A 19,538-nucleotide genomic window follows, 5' to 3' on the forward strand; every position below is an offset into this window, starting at 1 on the left:
CACTTTCCCTGGAATATTATGACCTGTTTGGGCAATTTAAAATGCTCTGCAAGCCAGAGACTGATAGAGATGCCCTGATATAGGTTCACGTGAACACAATAGTTTTTGCTCAGATCCTATATAGGTTTAAAAACCTACTAAACTATGAACTCGGATACTATTGTAGTGTTAACTCGAGGTCACAACTGTAGGAATTCATGGACAAACACACATGAATCAGTAATAGACACTGCATTGGATTAACAAAATCAATATATATCACTCAGAATAGTACAAATGATACAATACATCGTCGAGAATCACATAAAAGATGAAAATTACAAAAGAAAAAGCAAAGAAACACGCAGTAGAAACTAGTAGGGTAAAATAGGTAAAAATCACGCAGTTGGAAGCCGAAAGATTAGTTGGATGGAGGAGGTGAAAGTGTTGGAATAGCTGGGATTGCAGGCATGTTGGGAAGTGAAGGCATCGAAGGCATTGGTGGCAGAGTCATCTTCGGAACAGAGGGCAATGTGGGCAGAGATGGTAATGGTGTTGCTGTTGGAAGTGTTGGCAATGGTGGCAATGCTGCAGGGAAGTTGGGAATATTAGGCAATTGTGGCAGTGTTGGTTTAGGCAACGAGGGGATCGTAGGCAAGTTGGGAAGTTGCAGTAGGCTACGAGCAGCACGACTTGTGGTGATGCTTGAAAAGGATAACAATGCTACAATCGCGAAGAGGATTGAGGAATTGCTATAAGCAGCCATTGTGTCGATAATTTGATCAATTACTACTTTTTTCGCGAAAATTATGTTAGTAATGGGAGTTGCAAGTTCTGTTTTAGTTTGAGTGAGTTTGATCATTTTACTGAAGGGGTATAAATAGGGAAATCAGAAGGATTATATGACAACTCTAATTAATTTGTTAGTTCAACTTCCTAAATGTTAGTTAATTAAGGAAAATGCACAAACTTTTTGAGTCAATTATCTTATGGAAGTAGTTATTTATAGATGAAGTTTGGATCAACCATATTTGTTGATTTAATAATAAATATAGCAATCAGAGATATCAGTTTTTACTACTTCCTCCGTTTCAATTTATGTGACTGCACTACGGTCATGAATGCCCCTATTTTGGGGTGGTCTTTTATTTTTGCCCATTAAATTTGTGGTCTTTCAATAACGACAATACGGGCAAAAGTTTTGACTAAACTTTCCTTTCTAATTAGTCCCAAAAAGTTTGACGCGTTTATGTATTTATTTCCCTGGAATATTATGACCTGTTTGGGCAATTTAAAATGCTCTGCAAGCCAGAGACTGATAGAGATGCCCTGATATAGGTTCACGTGAACACAATAGTTTTTGCTCAGATCCTATATAGGTTTAAAAACCTACTAAACTATGAACTCGGATACTATTGTAGTGTTAACTCGAGGTCACAACTGTAGGAATTCATGGACAAACACACATGAATCAGTAATAGACACTGCATTGGATTAACAAAATCAATATATATCACTCAGAATAGTACAAATGATACAATACATCGTCGAGAATCACATAAAAGATGAAAATTACAAAAGAAAAAGCAAAGAAACACGCAGTAGAAACTAGTAGGGTAAAATAGGTAAAAATCACGCAGTTGGAAGCCGAAAGATTAGTTGGATGGAGGAGGTGAAAGTGTTGGAATAGCTGGGATTGCAGGCATGTTGGGAAGTGAAGGCATCGAAGGCATTGGTGGCAGAGTCATCTTCGGAACAGAGGGCAATGTGGGCAGAGATGGTAATGGTGTTGCTGTTGGAAGTGTTGGCAATGGTGGCAATGCTGCAGGGAAGTTGGGAATATTAGGCAATTGTGGCAGTGTTGGTTTAGGCAACGAGGGGATCGTAGGCAAGTTGGGAAGTTGCAGTAGGCTACGAGCAGCACGACTTGTGGTGATGCTTGAAAAGGATAACAATGCTACAATCGCGAAGAGGATTGAGGAATTGCTATAAGCAGCCATTGTGTCGATAATTTGATCAATTACTACTTTTTTCGCGAAAATTATGTTAGTAATGGGAGTTGCAAGTTCTGTTTTAGTTTGAGTGAGTTTGATCATTTTACTAAAGGGGTATATATAGGGAAATTAGAAGGATTATATGACAACTCTATTAATTTGTTAGTTCAACTTCCTAAATGTTAGTTAATTAAGGAAAATGCACAAACTTTTTGAGTCAATTATCTTATGGAAGTAGTTATTTATAGATGAAGTTTGGATCAACCATATTTGTTGATTTAATAATAAATATAGCAATCAGAGATATCAGTTTTTACTACTTCCTCCGTTTCAATTTATGTGACTGCACTACGGTCATGAATGCCCCTATTTTGGGGTGGTCTTTTATTTTTGCCCATTAAATTTGTGGTCTTTCAATAACGACAATACGGGCAAAAGTTTTGACTAAACTTTCCTTTCTAATTAGTCCCAAAAAGTTTGACGCGTTTATGTATTTAAAAGGTCCATTAATTAACTTGAAATCCTATATAAAAATTTTGTGATCTAAAAGGTCCATTAATTAACTTGTCAACTCTCGAACCAACAGTAAACGCATAATTTCACTGAAATACCATTAGAAAAAGGTGTGTGGGTGGGTAGGTGGGGTGAAGAGCTAATCACATTAGGAGATCTTTGCTAATTGTCTAATTAATGATGGTCAAATAACTAATCAACTCAACAATTTGTTTTTTGGTCCTCAAAAGAAATAGAGTTAATCGTAAAAAAACACACGTAAACTATCACTTTTTCGTAAATTGAGATAATCTATTGTTTTATTTCGTGAGTTGAAATATATAGTTTCTTACCTAACAATCTATTGTTCTCTTCATTTACCTAAACTATCACTCCATTTGTATTATAAGACACCTCAATGCTGAGTTGGTCAAATACGTGTTATTGATTGGGAACAAATATTTGGCTAACTCAGCTGAGGTGTCTTTAATACAAAGGGAGTTGTAGTTTAAATAGGTAACTGGAATAATGGATATTTGAGGTATGAAACTCGCAAAAAAATAGTAGTTAATCAGGTGTGTTTTTAACCATTAACTCGAAGAAACAATATGCTCGTTAGAGAGCTAAAAAATAGTAATTCTAAACTCACAAGTACTATTCTTCTTTATATGTTTGGGTTCGTTCCCTTTTAGGAAGTAGTCACAACTGAAAATCAGAATTGGAGCCAGAATTTGAAGATTACGGGTTTGAGTATTGAGATGCTAGTACCTTTTAAGTTATTGGGTTCTAAATTTAGTAATTTTGTACATATTCAATGAATTTCTTAAAACAAATACACATGATTTTGACCAAAGCTACGATTTGATCATTTGCTCATGCTATATTTGTATGGTGAGATTTCTCTTTAATTAGTTAGTTTTATGTTGACTGTTAGCCTATCAAAGTTCTTCTCCATTATACGGACTTCAAACAGGCAATCCGAGCAAGCTCATAGGAGAGTTTTACTCCCCCGCATAGTGTTTTATTTTTTCACATGGACGCAAATAGTTTAGGTTACAAAACTAATGCACACGAAAATATGTTGTTTTTCAATATAGTGTTAAACTTCTTTACTCGATTTCTTTTAGTTAAAAATCGAATTAGTTTTAAAAAAAATCATGTGTTATGATCCAATTTGTTCGAAAAATGCAATTTAGGTTGATATTTGATATACGGATAAATACACATGTATAACGGAAGAGAATAAACACTGCATCGCAGTAATACTAAGTCTTTTTTTCTGTATAATCAACACACAACACTCATATATATAGAGTACAAATGATAAGATGTGGCGTTACAAATGAAAAAAGAACAGGAAAAACATCACATGGTAGAGACAATGTGGTAAGAAAGGTAAAATGTGGGAAATCGCGAGATTAGTTGGATGGAGGAGGTGAAAGTGTTGGAATTGTGGGAATGTTTGGAAGTGATGGCATGTTGGGAAGAGGAATATTGGCAGGCATTGGAGGCAGAGTCATTTTCGGGACAGAGGGCAACGTAGGCAAAGATGGCAATGGTGTACTAGCTGTTGGAAGTGTTGGCAAAGATGTAATGCTTGGCAATGGTGGCAATGTGGCTGCTGTTGGTAAATTGGGAATAGTGGGTAATTGTGGCATTGTTGGCTGAGGCAACGAGGGGATCGTTGGCAAGTTGGGAAGTTGCAGTAGGCTACGAGCAGCATGACTTGTGGTGATGCTTGATAAGGACAATAATGCTATCATCACGAAGAGGATTGAGCAATTGCTAGAAGGCGCCATTGTTGTATAATTTGCTTAGATGGCTTTGTTTTACAAGGAAATTATGGTGTGTTTTGACTTGATTTGAGTTTAATCATCTCTATAGGGTTTATATAGTGGAAGTTCTTTAGGACTATATGCAATAATTGGATGAGATGTTAGGTGTTAGTTAACCTTCTTGAATGTTGGTTTGAGGAAATACTTATCCGTACCAGATGTTTATACCTAACTAAACAATTAACCTTAGGAATCAACAATTGTCAAAGTAAAAGGCATATCACCTAACCATAGTTAAATGTTAAAAAAGTGTATATGCAACACATATATCTTACATTCATTGGTTTTGTGTAAACATCCAGTGCGGATAGACTTTCACCCAACAACGATCGGTCCATGTGAAAAAAGACTCTTCCCTTAACTTGGTTTCCTTGTTGATTGTTTAACCAAATGTGTTGAACTTCAAAATATTGTTGAGCAGATTAGTTATTTGAGCATTTAATTATTAGGCTAGCAAACATATTTCCTAAGTAGTTGAACAACATTAGAAGGATCAATAGACAACAGTCCTATTAGAAGACACTAGTATTAGCAAAATTAAAAACAAACAATAGAGTTGTTATGCTTTCACACCAAACATCTCATACACCAATATTGTTAGTTTTTCAACAACTTTCCCAAATTTATACCCCTTTAGAAAATGATCAAACTCACTCAAATTTCCAACTTATATCCTTAACTTCATATCCCAATAAACAAAGCAATCTTGCAAATTACAACAAATATGGCTGCTTCAAGCAACTGCTCAACCGGACTCTTGTTGATCGTAGCATTATTGTCCTTATCAAGCATATCGACAAGTCATGCTTCTCGTGGCCTACTGCAACTTCCCAACTTGCCTACGATCCCGTCATTGCCTCAACCAACAATGCCACAATTGCCAAATATTCCAAATTTGCCCGCAACATTGCCACCATTGCCAAGTGTAACATCTCTGCCAACACTTCCAACAGCTAATTCACCTTTACCTTCTTTGCCTACATTGCCCTCTGTCCCTAAAATGACTCTGCCTCCCATGCCCGCGAATCCTCTGCCCAACATGCCATCACTTCCCAAAATTCCAACCATTCCAACACTTTCACCTCCTCCATCTAACTAATCTTGCAGCTTCCAACCGCGTGATTTTATCTTTCTTACCATACTTGTCTCCACGGCGTTTTTTGTTTGTTTGTAATTTTGATCTTTTATGTGATTCTCGATGATGTACTGTATCATTTACACTTCTGAGGGATATACATTGATTGTTATTTGTGTTAATACAATGCAGTGTCTATTACTGATTCATGTATGTTATTTGTCCAATTTATTTTCCTGATACGCGAAAATCAACTACATATATTTTTATGAACAAATTTATCATAACCGTTTTTCCGCGTGCAATCAGATAGAATTTCATTTAGAGAACTAGCAGTGATTATACTACTGAGAAAAGGGTTAAATAAATTATGTGAATTTCATTTAAATATGCTAATGTTTCGTAATTTTTTTTAAAAAGGCTAATGTTTTGTAGTGACATATGCCAAAGACGAACAACTTGTGTTGATTTATAGATGAGAGAATCCATCAAATGGGGTGGCTAAAATGCTCCAACATTTCTTGAAAATTCAGCTCAATAAGAAGGAAGAATAATGACAATAATTAATCTTAGTCGATGATGAGACTTTCCCTGGACAATTTGGACTAGTTCTTGCAATATTATGACCTCTTTGGGCAACTCAATTGCTCGTCAAGCCATAGGCTGATAGAGATGCCTGGTTACAGGTTCACGTGAACACAATAGCTTTTGCCCAGATCTTGAATATATATTTAAAAAGCTATTAAACTATGAACTCGGTTACTATTGTAGTGTTAACTCAAGGTCACAACCGTAGGAATTTATGACAAATACACATGAATCAGTAATAGACACTTCGTTGGATTAACACAAATCAATATATATCACTCAGAATAGTACAAATGATACAATTCATCGTCGATAAGATTAAAATTACAAAATAAAAAACACACGGTAGAGACCAATAGGATAAATAGGTAAAAATCACACAGTTGGAAGCCGAAAGATTAGTTGGATGGAGGAGGTGAAAGTGTTGGAATAGTTGGGATCGCAGGCATGTTGGGAAGTGAAGGCATTGGTGGCAGAGTCATCTTTGGAACAGAGGGCAATGTTGGCAGAGATGGTAATGGTGTTGCTGTTGGAAGTGTTGGCAATGCTGCAGGAAAATTGGGAATATTAGGCAATTGTGGCATTGTTGGTTTAGGCAACGAGGGGATCGTAGGCAAATTGGGAATATTAGGCAATTGTGGCATTGTTGGTTTAGGCAACGAGGGGATCGTAGGCAAATTGGGAAGTTGTAGTAGGCTACGAGCAGCATGATTTGTGGTGATGCTTGATAAGGATAATAATGCTATGATCGCGAAGAGGATTGAGCAATTGCTATAAGCAGCCATTGTGTCGATAATTTGAACGAATTACTATTTTTTTTCCGCAAAAATTATGTTAGTAATGGAAGTTGCAAGTTCTGTTTTAGTTTGAGTGAGTTTGATCATTTTACTAAAGGGGTATATATAGGGAAATTAGAAGGATTATATGACAACTCTATTAATTTGTTAGTTCAACTTCCTAAATATTAGTTAGTTAAGGAAAATGCACAAACTTTTTGAGTCAATAATCTTATGGAAGTAGATATATATAGATGAAGTTTGGATCAACCATATTTGATGAACTATTAATTAATACAGCAATAAGAGAAATCAGTTTTTACTACTTCCCTGTTTCAATTTATGTGACTGAACTAGGATTATTCAGACGAATGCCCCTATTTTGGATGATCTTTTATTTTTTCCCCTTAAATTTGTGGTCTTTCTATAAGGACAATACGGGCAAAGTTATGACTATAGTCTAAACTTTCTAGTTAGTCCCGGAAAGATTGACACGTTTATGTATTTTAAAGGTCCATTAATTAACTTGAAATCCTATATAAAAATTTTGTGATCTAAAAGGTCCATTACTTAACGAACAGCTAATCACATTAGGAGATCTTTGCTAATTGCCTAATTAATGATGGTCAAATAACTAATCAACTCAACAATTTATAATTTTTGGTCCTCAAAAGAAATAGAGTTAATGGTAAAATAAACTATCACTTTTTCATAAATTGAGATAATCTATTGTTTTATTTCTTCGTGAGTTGAAATAGATAGTTTCTTACCTCAACTATCTATTGTTCTCTGTACTTAGCTAAACTATCACTCAGTTTGTATTAAAAGGCAGCTCGACGTTGAGTTGGTCAAACACATGTTATTGATTGGGAACAAATATTTTGCTAACTCAACGCCGATCTGTCTTTAATACAAAGGGAGTGATAGTTTAGATAGGTAAATGGAATAATGGATAGTAGAAGTATGAAACACGCAGAGGAAATAGTAATCAGGTGTGTTTTTTAACCATTAACTCGAAGAAACAATATGCTCGTTAGAGAGTTAAAAAAAAGGTAATACTAAACTCACAAGTAGTATTCCTCTTTATATGTTCAGGTTCTTTCCCTTTTAGGAAGTAGCCACAACAGAAAATCAGTAGTGGAGCCAAAATTTGAAGATTACACGTTTGAGTATTGAGATACTAGTACTTTTTAAGTTATCGGATTCTAAATTCAATAATTTTGTACATATTCTATGAATTTATTAAAACAAATACACATGGTTTTGACCAAAGCTACAGTTTGATCATTTGCTCATGCTATATTTGTATGGTGAGATTTATCTTCAATTAGTTAGTTTTATGTTGACTGTTAGCCTATCAAAGTTCTTCTCCGTTATACGGACTTCAAACAGGCAATGCGAGCAAGCTCATAGGAGAGTTTTACTCCCCTGCATAGTGTTTTATCTTTTCACATGGACGCGATAGTTAGGTTACAAAATCAATAATGATGATTCATTTTTTAGGAATGACGACTAATGCACACGAAAAGATATTGTTTTTCAATATAATGTTAAACTTCTACTCGATTTCTTTTAGTTAATGATCGAATTAGTTTAAAATTTTTTATGTGTAATATGATCCAATTTGTTAAAAAAATACAATAAATGTTGATATTTGATATACTGGATAAATACACATGTATAACCGAAGAGAATAAACACTGCATTGCAGTAATACTAAGTCATTTTTTTCTGTATAATCAACATACAACACTCATATATGTAGAGTACAAATGATATTATGCGGCGTTACAAATAAAAAAGATTAAGATGACAAATGAAAAATAAACAGCGAAAATATCAAACAGTAGAGACCAATGGAGGTAAGACAGGTAAAATGTGGGAAATCACGAGATTAATTAGTTGGATGGAGGAGGTGAAAGTGTTGGAATTGTGGGAATGTTTGGAAGTGATGGTATGTTGGGAAGAGGAATATTGGCAGGCATTGGAGGCAGAGTCATTTTCGGGACAGAGGGCAACGTAGGCAACGATGGCAATGGCGTATTAGCTGTTGGAAGTGTTGGCAAAGATGTAATGCTTGGCAATGGTGGCAATGTGGTTGCTGTTGGTAAATTGGAAATAGTTGGTAATTGTGGCATTGTTGGCTGAGGCAACAATGGGATCGTTGGCAAGTTTGGAAGTTGCAGTAGGCTTCGAGCAGCATGACTTGTGGTGATGCTTGATAAGGAAAATAATGATATGATCACGAAGAGGATTGAGCAATTGCTAGAAGGCGCCATAGTTGTATAATTTGTTTAGATGGCTTTGTTTTACGAGGAAAATATGTTGTGTTTTCACTTGATTTGAGTTTAATTATCTCTATAGGGTTTATATAGGGGAAGTTCTTTAGGACTATAGGCAAAATAGGATGAGATGTTAGATGTTAGTTAACCTTCTTGAATGTTGGTTTGAGGAAATTGATTTGGTGAAATACTTATCCGTACTAGATGTTTATACCTAACTAAACAACTAACCTTAGGAATCAACAATTGTCAAAGTAAAAGGCATATCACTTAACCATAGTTAAATGTTAAAAAAGTGTCTATGCAAGACATATGTCTTATATTCATTGGTTTTGTGTAAACACATAGTGCAAATAAACTTTCACCCATACAACGATAGGTCCATGTGAAAAAAGACTCTTCCCTTAACTTGGTTTCCTTGTTGATTGTTTAACCAAATATGTTGAACTTCAAAATATTGTTGAGCAGATTAGTTATTTGAGCATTTAATTATTAGGCAAGCAAACATATTTCCTAAGTAGTTGAACAACATTGGAAGAATCAACAGAAAACAGTCACTAGTATTAGCAAAATTAAGAACAATAGAGTTGTTTTCACACCAAATACCTCATACACTAATATTGTTACTTTTTCAACAACTTTCCCTATATATAACCATTTAGAAATTGATCAAATTAAAACAGAATTTCCAACTTACAAAGCAATCTTGCAAATTACAACAAATATGGCTGCTTCTAGCAATTGCTCAATCGCCCTCTTGTTGATCGTAGCATTATTGTCCTTATCAAGCATATCGACTAGTCATGCTGCTCGTAGCCTACTGCAACTTCCCAACTTGCCTACGATCCCGTCATTGCCTCAACCAACAATGCCACAGTTGCCAAATATTCCAAACTTGCCAACAGCATCCACATTGCCACCATTGCCAAGTGTAACATCTCTGCCAACACTTCCAACAGCTAATTCACCTCTACCTTCTTTGCCTACTTTCCCCTCTGTCCCGAAAATGACTCTCCCTCCAATGCCCGCGAATCCTCTGCCCAACATGCCATCACTTCCCAAAATTCCTTCAATTCCAACACTTTCACCTCCTCCATCCAACTAATCTTTGCAGCTTCCAACCACGTGATTTTTACCTTTCTTACCATACTGGTCTCTACCGCGCTTTTTGTTTGTTTGTAATTTTAATCTTTTATGTGATTCTCGACAATGTACTGTATCATTTATACACTTCTGAGTGCTATACATTGATTGTCATTTGTGTTAATCCAATGCAGTGTCTATTACTGATTCATGTATGTTATTTGTCCAATATATTTTCCTAATACACGAAGATCAACGTACATACATTTTTTTGAGCAAATTTGAATATAACTGTTTTTCCGCGCACAATCAGATGTCATTGCATTTAGAGAAGTAACAGTGATTCATACTACTAAGAAAAGGGTTTAAGAAATTATGCAAAAAAAGAATTAAAATCGGCTAGTTCATAAACAGACACTCAAACTTGGTCTGAGCTAGCAAGTATGTACTCTAACTTTGACAGTAACAGATCTAGACATCTCAATTGACAGCTAAACACTCCAAATCGTCCCTATTCTGTCTCGTGGACAACTGATGTTGACCTAACACATACTCTAGAGGTGTCTAGATGATCATTTTTGTAAGTTGGAGTGTTTAATTAACATAGTGGAGACGAGTTCAGGTGTTGTCTAGATGTGCACTCTCAAAATTGAAATACTTACTTGCCAGTTGAGAGTGTTTGTTTATGTATTATGCCAATAAAATACTCGAGTAAATTTTGTAAAGGAGTTCAGCAGAACAAGCAGTGCACTCCAATATCAGTGCAAATTATCTTTACTCTATTTGTAAATTTTCAGCACGTAATTGTTGTTATTAATTAGGACGCTTTTAAGAAGGTAAAAACTTATCTCGTATCAAGTATTTACACTAAATCAATGAATGTATAATATGTGTTGGTAGATACACAACTATCATTTAACCATGGTTAGTTAATGTGTATTTTCACTTCATTAAATCACTTAATAAATTATACTGGAAAGCAGTATATTTTCATGTGCATTAGTTTAGATTCCTCAAAAAACAAAACTTGAATGATCAAATAAATTGATTTGGTAAATACATATTTGCACTTGACGTTTTCCCCTAGTTAGACGATTATCTTTTATGAATCAAACAATCTGAGTGAAAATGCATATCACTTAACCATAGTTAAGTATTAAAAAGTATATATGCTAGACATATGTCTTGCATTCATTGGTTTGTTGTAAACACTCGATGCGACTAAATTTTTACCAATTGATTTTGTAATCTAATGATTGTTATTTGTGGAAAAAAAGAGACTCTGAATAAGAGTAAAACTACCAAACTTGGTTGCCCTTTTGATTGTTTAACTAAATGTGTTAAAAGACTTCAAAATATTGTTGAGCTGATTAGTTATTTGAGCATCAATTATTAGGCAAGCAAACATACCTCTTAGGTAGTTGAACAACATTGGTAGAGTCAATAGACATACATTATTAGCAAAATAAAAAAGAAACAATAAACAATTAGAGATGTGGTTAAATGGTCAGGATACTTTTGCCTTTAACCAAATATTTTGGGCTCAAGTTCTGGTATGAAGAAATCCTTGAAAGAGAGCGATAATCCCTTTAATTGGTCCTACGTGATGTGAATCTGAATTAGTCTGACTAGTATGTTCCGAATACTCAATTGTCCATCAAATATGGTTGATCCAATTTTCATCTATACATAACTATTCTCACAAAAACTTATTGACTTAAAAGTTGGTGCATGTTCCTCAACCCAACATTATTTAGGAAGATTAACTAACAATAAAGTATTAAGAATTTAAAAAGCCTATGTTTCTTCACCCAACATTTCACCAAAGAACTTCCCCTATATATATACACCCTTTAGTAAATGATCAAACTCAACTCATAAACACAACTTAATTTCCTTGTGCAAGCAAAACAATTTTAGAGAAAATTAACAGAATGGCTGCTTCCATCAACTACTCAATTATTTTTGTGATGGTAGCATTGTTGTCCTTATCAAACATATCGACAAGTCATGGTGCTCGTAGCCTACTACAACTTCCCAACTTGCCTACGATCCCGTCATTGCCTAAGTCAACAATGCCACAATTGCCCAACTTTCCACTCACATTGCCACCATTGCCAAGTATTGCATCTTTGCCCACATTTCCCTCTATCGTCCCGAAAATGACTCTGCCACCAATGCCAACCATGAATCCTCTGCCTAACATGCCATTACTTCCAAACATTCCTACACTTTCATCTCCTCCATCCAACTAATTAATTTTATCTTGAAGCACCATCCTACTATACTAGTAGTTGTTCTGTCGTTTGTTTTCGGATGTTTTCGAGTTGATTTTCAGAGTGATGTGTACTGTTTTTTGAATTGTCTGATTGTTTTATGTTTTGATTGTGAAACAGAGTTTTGATGTACTTTTCTGTTGCTTTTAACTAATTATTTGTGTTTTTTTCGTTTATCATAGTTAAGCTTTTTCTTTGTCTAGTATCTATATTTTAGAGGTAGTTTTTGTTTAAGAGGTGACTCAACAAAATTAGTAGCCTAATGTCAAAGGACGCATAAAAACTACAACACTAGAATTCATAAATTCATACAACAATGAGACACAAATATAAAGATAAATTCAGAATTTGAAATTTTGGATTCTTAGATTCTAGAATAACGACATCACCTCAAGTGTTAGTAACTAGCTAGGTTCTAAATTTAAATTTTAGATCAAAGATATTGGGTTCAGCCCAAAGCCCCACACACATATGTTAAAGACAACCTCCACCCCTGGAGATCTTGGGTTTGAGTCCTAGAAATATAGTGTCGTCTTTGATGGTATGGTACTTTGCTACGTGAATCTAGATTAATAGGATCCAAAGCGGATACGGAACATCAAACACATGATAAAAAGAAAACAAATATCAAATATAGTGATTTATTAAATATATATTCCAAAATATGTCAACAAGTCGCTTTGGCCGAGTGGTTAAGGCGTGTGCCTGCTAAGTACATGGGGTTTCCCCGCGAGAGTTCGAATCTCTCAGGCGACGATTTCTTTTTTTTTCTTTTGAATCTCAAATTTTCAGCTCCAAATAGCAATTAAATCAGCCATTAATATTTTCAGAAAGGTTTGAATATTTTTTTATTTTTTTGATATAATGTACACGAATAGTACTGATCAATATGATATATCAGTAATCATGAGATCAATAATACTAAGATTAATTATATTTACATTATCTTTTATCGACTGATTGCTTTGTTTATTAAAGGAACGGAAAAGGCTCAAAAATGCCTCAACCTATTAAAAATGGTTCAAAAACACCCCCTTCCACCTATTGGTTTAAAAATGTCCTAAACATATTCTCTAAGTTCAAAAATGTTATTTAAAAAAGAGGTTCAAAAATGTTCTTTAGTTAACAGAAATATGACATGAAATATAAATAAACAATTAATTGAATATGATGAGCTTGCGTAGTATTTGGTAGTTGGTCAGATAAAAATTGACCAAGCCAATGATACTTAGCTTGCCTTTTCGGATAATCAAGGACAATGTATTAAGGTACTAAATAAACTGTATTAGAACATGAATAATACCCTCATATAAATTTCATGATTTACTATGTATAAGCTGAAAATACTACCAAACAAAAGATTATATAAATACCAAAATTAACATACAAACGACTCCTAACTTAAACACAAATCCAAATATTAAAATAATCATACAAAAACCACTCAATGAAAAAGAAAAAGAAGAAGAGACAAACCAAAAAACAAAACACTTACAAACTTTTTTTCCACAATTAACACTTTTTGCTCATTATGTCCACAAATCTTTGTCTCTTTAGAGCTGTCCATTTTTGCAAACATAATTCATTGGTCCCCCTACTAAACGTGGCCTTTTATTATTTCCCAACAAATCTTGCCCCATATTTTGTGGGCCAAAATTTGCCTTGTCCATAACCACTTTTAATGCCCTTCTCAATTGCACTAATAGCCCTTCTTTGCATCCATTTTCTAACATTTCTAGCCACAAAATACACTTAATTCTTCCTCCTACTGTTGACATTTCTGCCCTTACAATTTTTCCTTCTACTGTACTCAATGCCCTTCTTAATTCCATCATAATTTCTGGCCTATCCTCACAACACATTGATGCTTTTATTATTATTGCCCCATCGTACTCCGAGTTGTTATTATTATCAGTATTGTTATTATTACTATCGTTACAATAACTTAGGTTTAATTCATCCGATTCACTCGGAAACATTAATTTTGTCATTAATGTCGTGTGATCATCGTCGTCGTCGTTTTCCGACATTGCTCCTAGTTCTGATGTTGTCTGCTTTAGTTCCCTTACACACCTTACTGCCTCTGCTAGTAAAGAGGCCTTGTCTGTCTGCACAATTTTTGGATGAACAAATGAAGTTAGAGAAAATGATAAATGTGGTCCTTTAGGTTTAGGGTAGATTCAAAATAGTTTCATTTTAATATTGAATAAATTCAGTTTCTTATATTATATATATGGTAATTAATTGTGTACATACAAAAAAAAAAATGAAACCATAAACATCATAAAGTTTTATCAAATTCTAGAAACTGTAACGCAAAAATGTACTAGACATTAAACATAAACTATACTAGAAAAATATGAGTTTCCTCTAAATCCATTTTTTTCCTTTAAAGTTTCTGTGAAATCAAACAGACAGATCAGTTTATTAAATATTCGACAAAGATTAAAAATACTCATTTTTTTACAAACTTAAATGACTAGAATCCAAGCATAAGGGATCATTTTTGTCATTTTCTCAAGGTTGTTAGGTAAGAGTTTGTCATCGATACTTACATACGAATCAAGGATTTGAACTTTATATGTTTAGTATAAAATTTTATCATAGTACATTTGATTTATTGAATTTAATTATATCTATGTCGAGGATATATAGAAAGTAACATCGCTATTCCATAAAAATAGAGATAAGATCATCATACACCCTGTTCTTTCATACCCTATTAATAGAACTACACTGAGTATATTATACAAAATATGCACAAAACTTATGGAGTTCAAATAAATACATAACTTGTACCCTACTACTGACGTTTGTCAAAACTAGCGTGTAAAAGTTGCCTTTTTGAGCGTGAAAATGTGGTATTATTTCAAGCGAGACACAATCATTATGAAAATTATTTAATAGCGACTATACTATAAGAGGTATATTTGACTAAATTGTATATTTCTTTTTATGAATTAATATTTAATGACTTTTTTTTAAGGAATAGAAAAGGCGGAATTAGGTAATTCTCAATGTAAATTCTACAAATATGGTCACGGTGTACACAATCTTATATGATATTTCTGCCTTATGAAAATAGAAAAAATATTTTTGATAAAAGTTCGACTCAATATATATCAAATGAGGTATGAACATCATAATTAAAAGAACCTAAGATTATACCCTAAATTGCATTTAAAAAATAAAAACTTCATTCTACATATGAAACCTAGCTATCACATGTTGTTTGGTGCGTAAAAGCAAAAAAGCAAAGAGACTAGAGTATTAGGGCCTAGGGGCTTCATGATTATTGAACAGCATACATCATATTTCAAGTAAAAAATATTAGAGCAAGACATATTAATTAGTACATGCTACATATCTAGAAATAATGGTGAATACAGAATTTTTTGGGAATACTAAATATTTAATATGTATGTATAAAAAGTACTACTAATATTTAACATACATACACAATATAATGATTCGATAAAAAATATTAAACTGGCCACCTTTAAATAATCTATATGGTTCCAGCTAGCACCATTGTGTAGGCGGAAACTAGGGGTGATAAAATCAAATCGGTTTTTAGTAACTCACTCGACCTATCCATATTTAAACAAATTGGATTATGTATAAAAAATAAAAACATTTAACCTACATATAAAATGTCATATTCAGGTAAAAAATGTTCAATTAACCACCCTGAGCATGTGCGGCGCGCCTCTAGCGCAGAAGTGGTAAAACCTAACCATTTATTAGTAACTCTTGACTCAATCTATCTACGTTTAAACAATTGGATTATGACCTGTTTATCGACTCAACTCGTCCATTTGTCAACTCTAAATAATATATATACATATAATATATAGTTGCATAAAATTATGAATCAAAAGTTGGGGAAAAAAAACTTACTTTGATAGTGTTAGGAAGTAGATTCCTAAGAGTAGCAAGATGTCCATTGATTCTTTTTCTTCTCCTTCTCTCAGCTTCACTATGACTTTTATTAGCTGCAATTGCTTTAGCTTCAGCCATTGATCTTGGACTAACACTTGAACTTTCCAAATTATTAATATTATTAAACATTTCATTTGATGATGAATTTATAATTTCATGAAGAAAATTATTATATGAATCTGAACAAGTGTTACCTAGTTCATAAAAACTTGGAAATTGATACATTTTTTTTTTAAAAAAAAGAGGTGGAATCTTGATGAAGAAAAAAAGGAAGAATATATGATGATGATATATAACAAAATAAAGATTGTTGATTAAGAGGTTTTTTTCTGAAAAATGTTCTGAAGATTCTTTGACAAATATTCTTCACAAAAATTTTGGTCAGAGATATTGATTTGACTGAAATTTGGATTTCTTTTTTTTGTTACTAAATTTTGTGAGTTTGGTTTGTGGTATGAGCAAGTGAGAAAATGAGATAAGTTTGGTTTTTTATAGTAGTTGTAGTTGTAGTAGTGTGGAAGCATAAAGCAGGAAATTGTGAAATTTTTGACATACTTTTTGACTTATTCAGAGTTTCATTATTTTGGTTAAATGGATTAGATTTAAAAAAAATATGACAATAATTTTATCAATTACGTCAAAGCTTATGTTATATAGTAAAAAGTTGTGTAAATGTTTATATTCATTCAACAGAGGAAATAATCATTTCATATCACTTTAAAGGCTCTTTAGGGTTTACTGTTTAGTACTGTACTCTCTTGCCGATTTCATTTAATAAAATTAATGTTATATTGAAGTTACAAATATACTACAACTATTTTTTGTCCTTTATGTGAGGATGATTAACTTAGCACAAAATTTCAGAAAGAAATATGTTCAAAAATTTCTAATCTAAAAAATATAAAAATATTGTTTTTTAACTTTGTGTGAGCTTATTCATATTGTTGGTTTCAAATTCAGATATAAGAGGGGGTTATCGGTTATGGTAGATTGACTGTCAAGGTAAAACTTGTCAATTACATGAGTGAGTTTAATCAAAGTAACGAGTATTCATATAGTCGATTTCAATTTGTTTGAGAGTGACACATAATTATATTAATGTTGTTTTCCAAAAAAAAAATGAGTTTGCAAATTCAGTTTATGAGTTTTTGGAAAACAAAATTGAAGTTTTCTGAATGAAAACTTGAAAAACTCCTAAATACTATTTATTTGTCGTTGAAATAATAGGTCAAATAGATAAAGAAACACTGATTTACTTCAAATAAATGACAGTTCAATACACTAGCCTCATAGATGCACAAGACATGAATAAAGACTGAATCATAAAAATTTATTGTACGCGATTTTACCCCGCTCCTTTATCATCATGCCATGCATCTAGGTAATCCAGAAAAAAGTATATAATGAAACTTAACTATTCACAACTGCAATGACTAAAGTGCAATTTGACTTGGAATAGTAATGTTTCCACTACCTATTGTAAGACAATTATAACTTCTCCACACACACTAAAAAAAAAGAATTACAAAAGGGGGTGAATTTTTTGGAATATTCTTTAATAAAAGGGTTCAGCCTTTTGGTTGAACTAAGTTTCTTATTGACTATAGTCCATTTATATTTGATGGTCTATTTGTTCCTTGTGTGTATGTAAAAGTAATTGTGAGTATACTAAATTTACTAGACCTAAATCAAATATTTTGAGTTTGAATTTTTTATATGAAGTCAATTTTAAAAGGAATATTTTACTTCTAATAATCTAAATTTAATTAAATCTCAATGTAGATAATGAATATCTAAGCGAAAACAAAACAAAACAAAACAAAACAAAAAAACTCAAACCTAAGTTGATTACCACATATTTACAATGAATTGGAACAAATATTTTATTCTTCATTTGATAGAAGACAAATTTGAGAAAAGAATATTATCCACTGGATTGATGTAAAATTGAAAATTGAAAAGACTTAAAGTTACAAAAAAATTGGAAATGTCAAAGTTAATTAGCAAGAAGAGGGAGGCAAGGAAGGGAATTCACCTCTCAAAATCAAAAACATTATTTATACATTTACAAATTTTCAAATCACCTTAACATTAGGCTTTTCTATCTTATCATTCAAGCGCTAGTTTTCACGAATTTTTTTTTTTAAAACTAGAAATAAAAAGTGAAGGCAACAAGTACTTTATTACTAATAACACAATTAAAGACGGAGCTAAAATTTCTAGAATACAAATATAATCATTAATATATATACATATATATATATAGAAAGAATTGGTCGCTATTGTTTTTTTTAAAATAAATAACTCATAATAAGTGCATAACTTGTGTCTATCCGCTGTTAAATGACTTCACTAAAGAGAGTCCTAAGGGCAGTCTCTTTGAAAAGGGGACGTATTAATTTTTATTAGCTGCATCATTCAACTCCATGAAATATCTAATTTAACAGAATACACACCATATAGATAATTATTGATACTCAATTTGTAGCGTCGACACATCACTCGACTCCTATAAGTTCAAATTTCAAATGTGACATATGTTTTGGATTCTTTTTGAATCCATTTGTCAAAAATGATAATATTAATTATTAATGATATGCATTATTTTGCAGTACTAATATATTGAAAAAAAATGTGGATAAGCATGAGTAGTTGAAGATATAAGAAAAAAGAGAGACAAAAAGTAGAAGGTAGAATATTATTTTTGGTTTCACAAAGATGTACTTTTTAAAGCTTTGACAGAACATAGAGTTTCCTAATATTCAAAAGTGCAATCATTGTCCGGCGCAGTTAATTACGCTAAAATATGCCACAAAGAATAACTTGTACTCTCCTATATATATATTCTATGTGTTTCGACAACTCATAATATACTTGTATCTAGGAGTGTTTACGATTTGGATAAAAATCGATCTAAATCGAAAAATTAAATCAAATCAATTTTATTTGGGTTTGGTTTGGTTTGATTTTAGATTTTTGAAAACCGATAGTATTTGATTTGGTTATGATTTTATTCGAAAAAATCAAAGAAATAACCGAATCAAACCGATGAATTATATACATATATTTTATTAATATACATACTTAATAAATTATTTTTATAAACAATTTTAAATATCTTATATATGTTTTCATTAAAATTTCTTTATACTTTACTTATTGAAAACAAGAATGCCCAAGGTGAAAACATTTATCTTATTGATTTCATGTATATGA

At 32.6% G+C, this 19,538-nt stretch overlaps 5 protein-coding genes and 1 non-coding gene across 6 annotated transcripts; 3 read left to right on the top strand and 3 right to left on the bottom strand.

The window, feature by feature from the left end:
- Positions 1–3,883: 3,883 nt before the first annotated feature.
- On the bottom strand, positions 3,884–4,264 carry LOC107060484 (RNA-binding protein 12-like). Its single transcript, XM_015308450.1, has one exon. It carries the CDS (start codon positions 4,262–4,264, stop codon positions 3,884–3,886), a length of 381 nt encoding a protein of 126 aa, XP_015163936.1.
- A 760-nt stretch (positions 4,265–5,024) lies between these two features.
- On the top strand, positions 5,025–5,399 carry LOC102591112 (RNA-binding protein 12-like). Its single transcript, XM_015308451.1, has one exon. The coding sequence runs from the start codon at positions 5,025–5,027 to the stop codon at positions 5,397–5,399; it is 375 nt and encodes a 124-aa protein (XP_015163937.1).
- Positions 5,400–6,361: 962 nt separating this feature from the next.
- On the bottom strand, positions 6,362–6,748 carry LOC107060486 (protein app1-like). Its single transcript, XM_015308452.1, has one exon. It carries the CDS (start codon positions 6,746–6,748, stop codon positions 6,362–6,364), a length of 387 nt encoding a protein of 128 aa, XP_015163938.1.
- Positions 6,749–8,677: 1,929 nt separating this feature from the next.
- On the top strand, positions 8,678–10,126 carry LOC107060487 (Golgi reassembly-stacking protein 2-like). Its single transcript, XM_015308453.1, has 2 exons — positions 8,678–8,864; positions 9,684–10,126. The coding sequence occupies exons 1-2, from the start codon at positions 8,678–8,680 to the stop codon at positions 10,124–10,126; spliced, it is 630 nt and encodes a 209-aa protein (XP_015163939.1).
- A 2,928-nt stretch (positions 10,127–13,054) lies between these two features.
- On the top strand, positions 13,055–13,136 carry TRNAS-GCU (transfer RNA serine (anticodon GCU)). The gene has a single exon. It is a non-coding gene; the product is annotated as a tRNA-Ser (tRNA).
- Positions 13,137–13,714: 578 nt separating this feature from the next.
- LOC102591441 (transcription factor bHLH30-like) lies at positions 13,715–16,574 on the bottom strand. Its single transcript, XM_006346687.2, has 2 exons — positions 16,281–16,574; positions 13,715–14,488 (listed from the first exon to the last, which is right to left on the bottom strand). Exons 1-2 carry the CDS (start codon positions 16,545–16,547, stop codon positions 13,934–13,936), a joined length of 822 nt encoding a protein of 273 aa, XP_006346749.2. The 5' UTR covers positions 16,548–16,574; the 3' UTR covers positions 13,715–13,933.
- Positions 16,575–19,538: the final 2,964 nt, after the last annotated feature.

The sequence above is a fragment of the Solanum tuberosum genome, unplaced genomic scaffold, assembly GCF_000226075.1.
Source record: "Solanum tuberosum cultivar DM 1-3 516 R44 unplaced genomic scaffold, SolTub_3.0 scf00086, whole genome shotgun sequence".
NCBI lineage: Eukaryota > Viridiplantae > Streptophyta > Magnoliopsida > Solanales > Solanaceae > Solanum > Solanum tuberosum.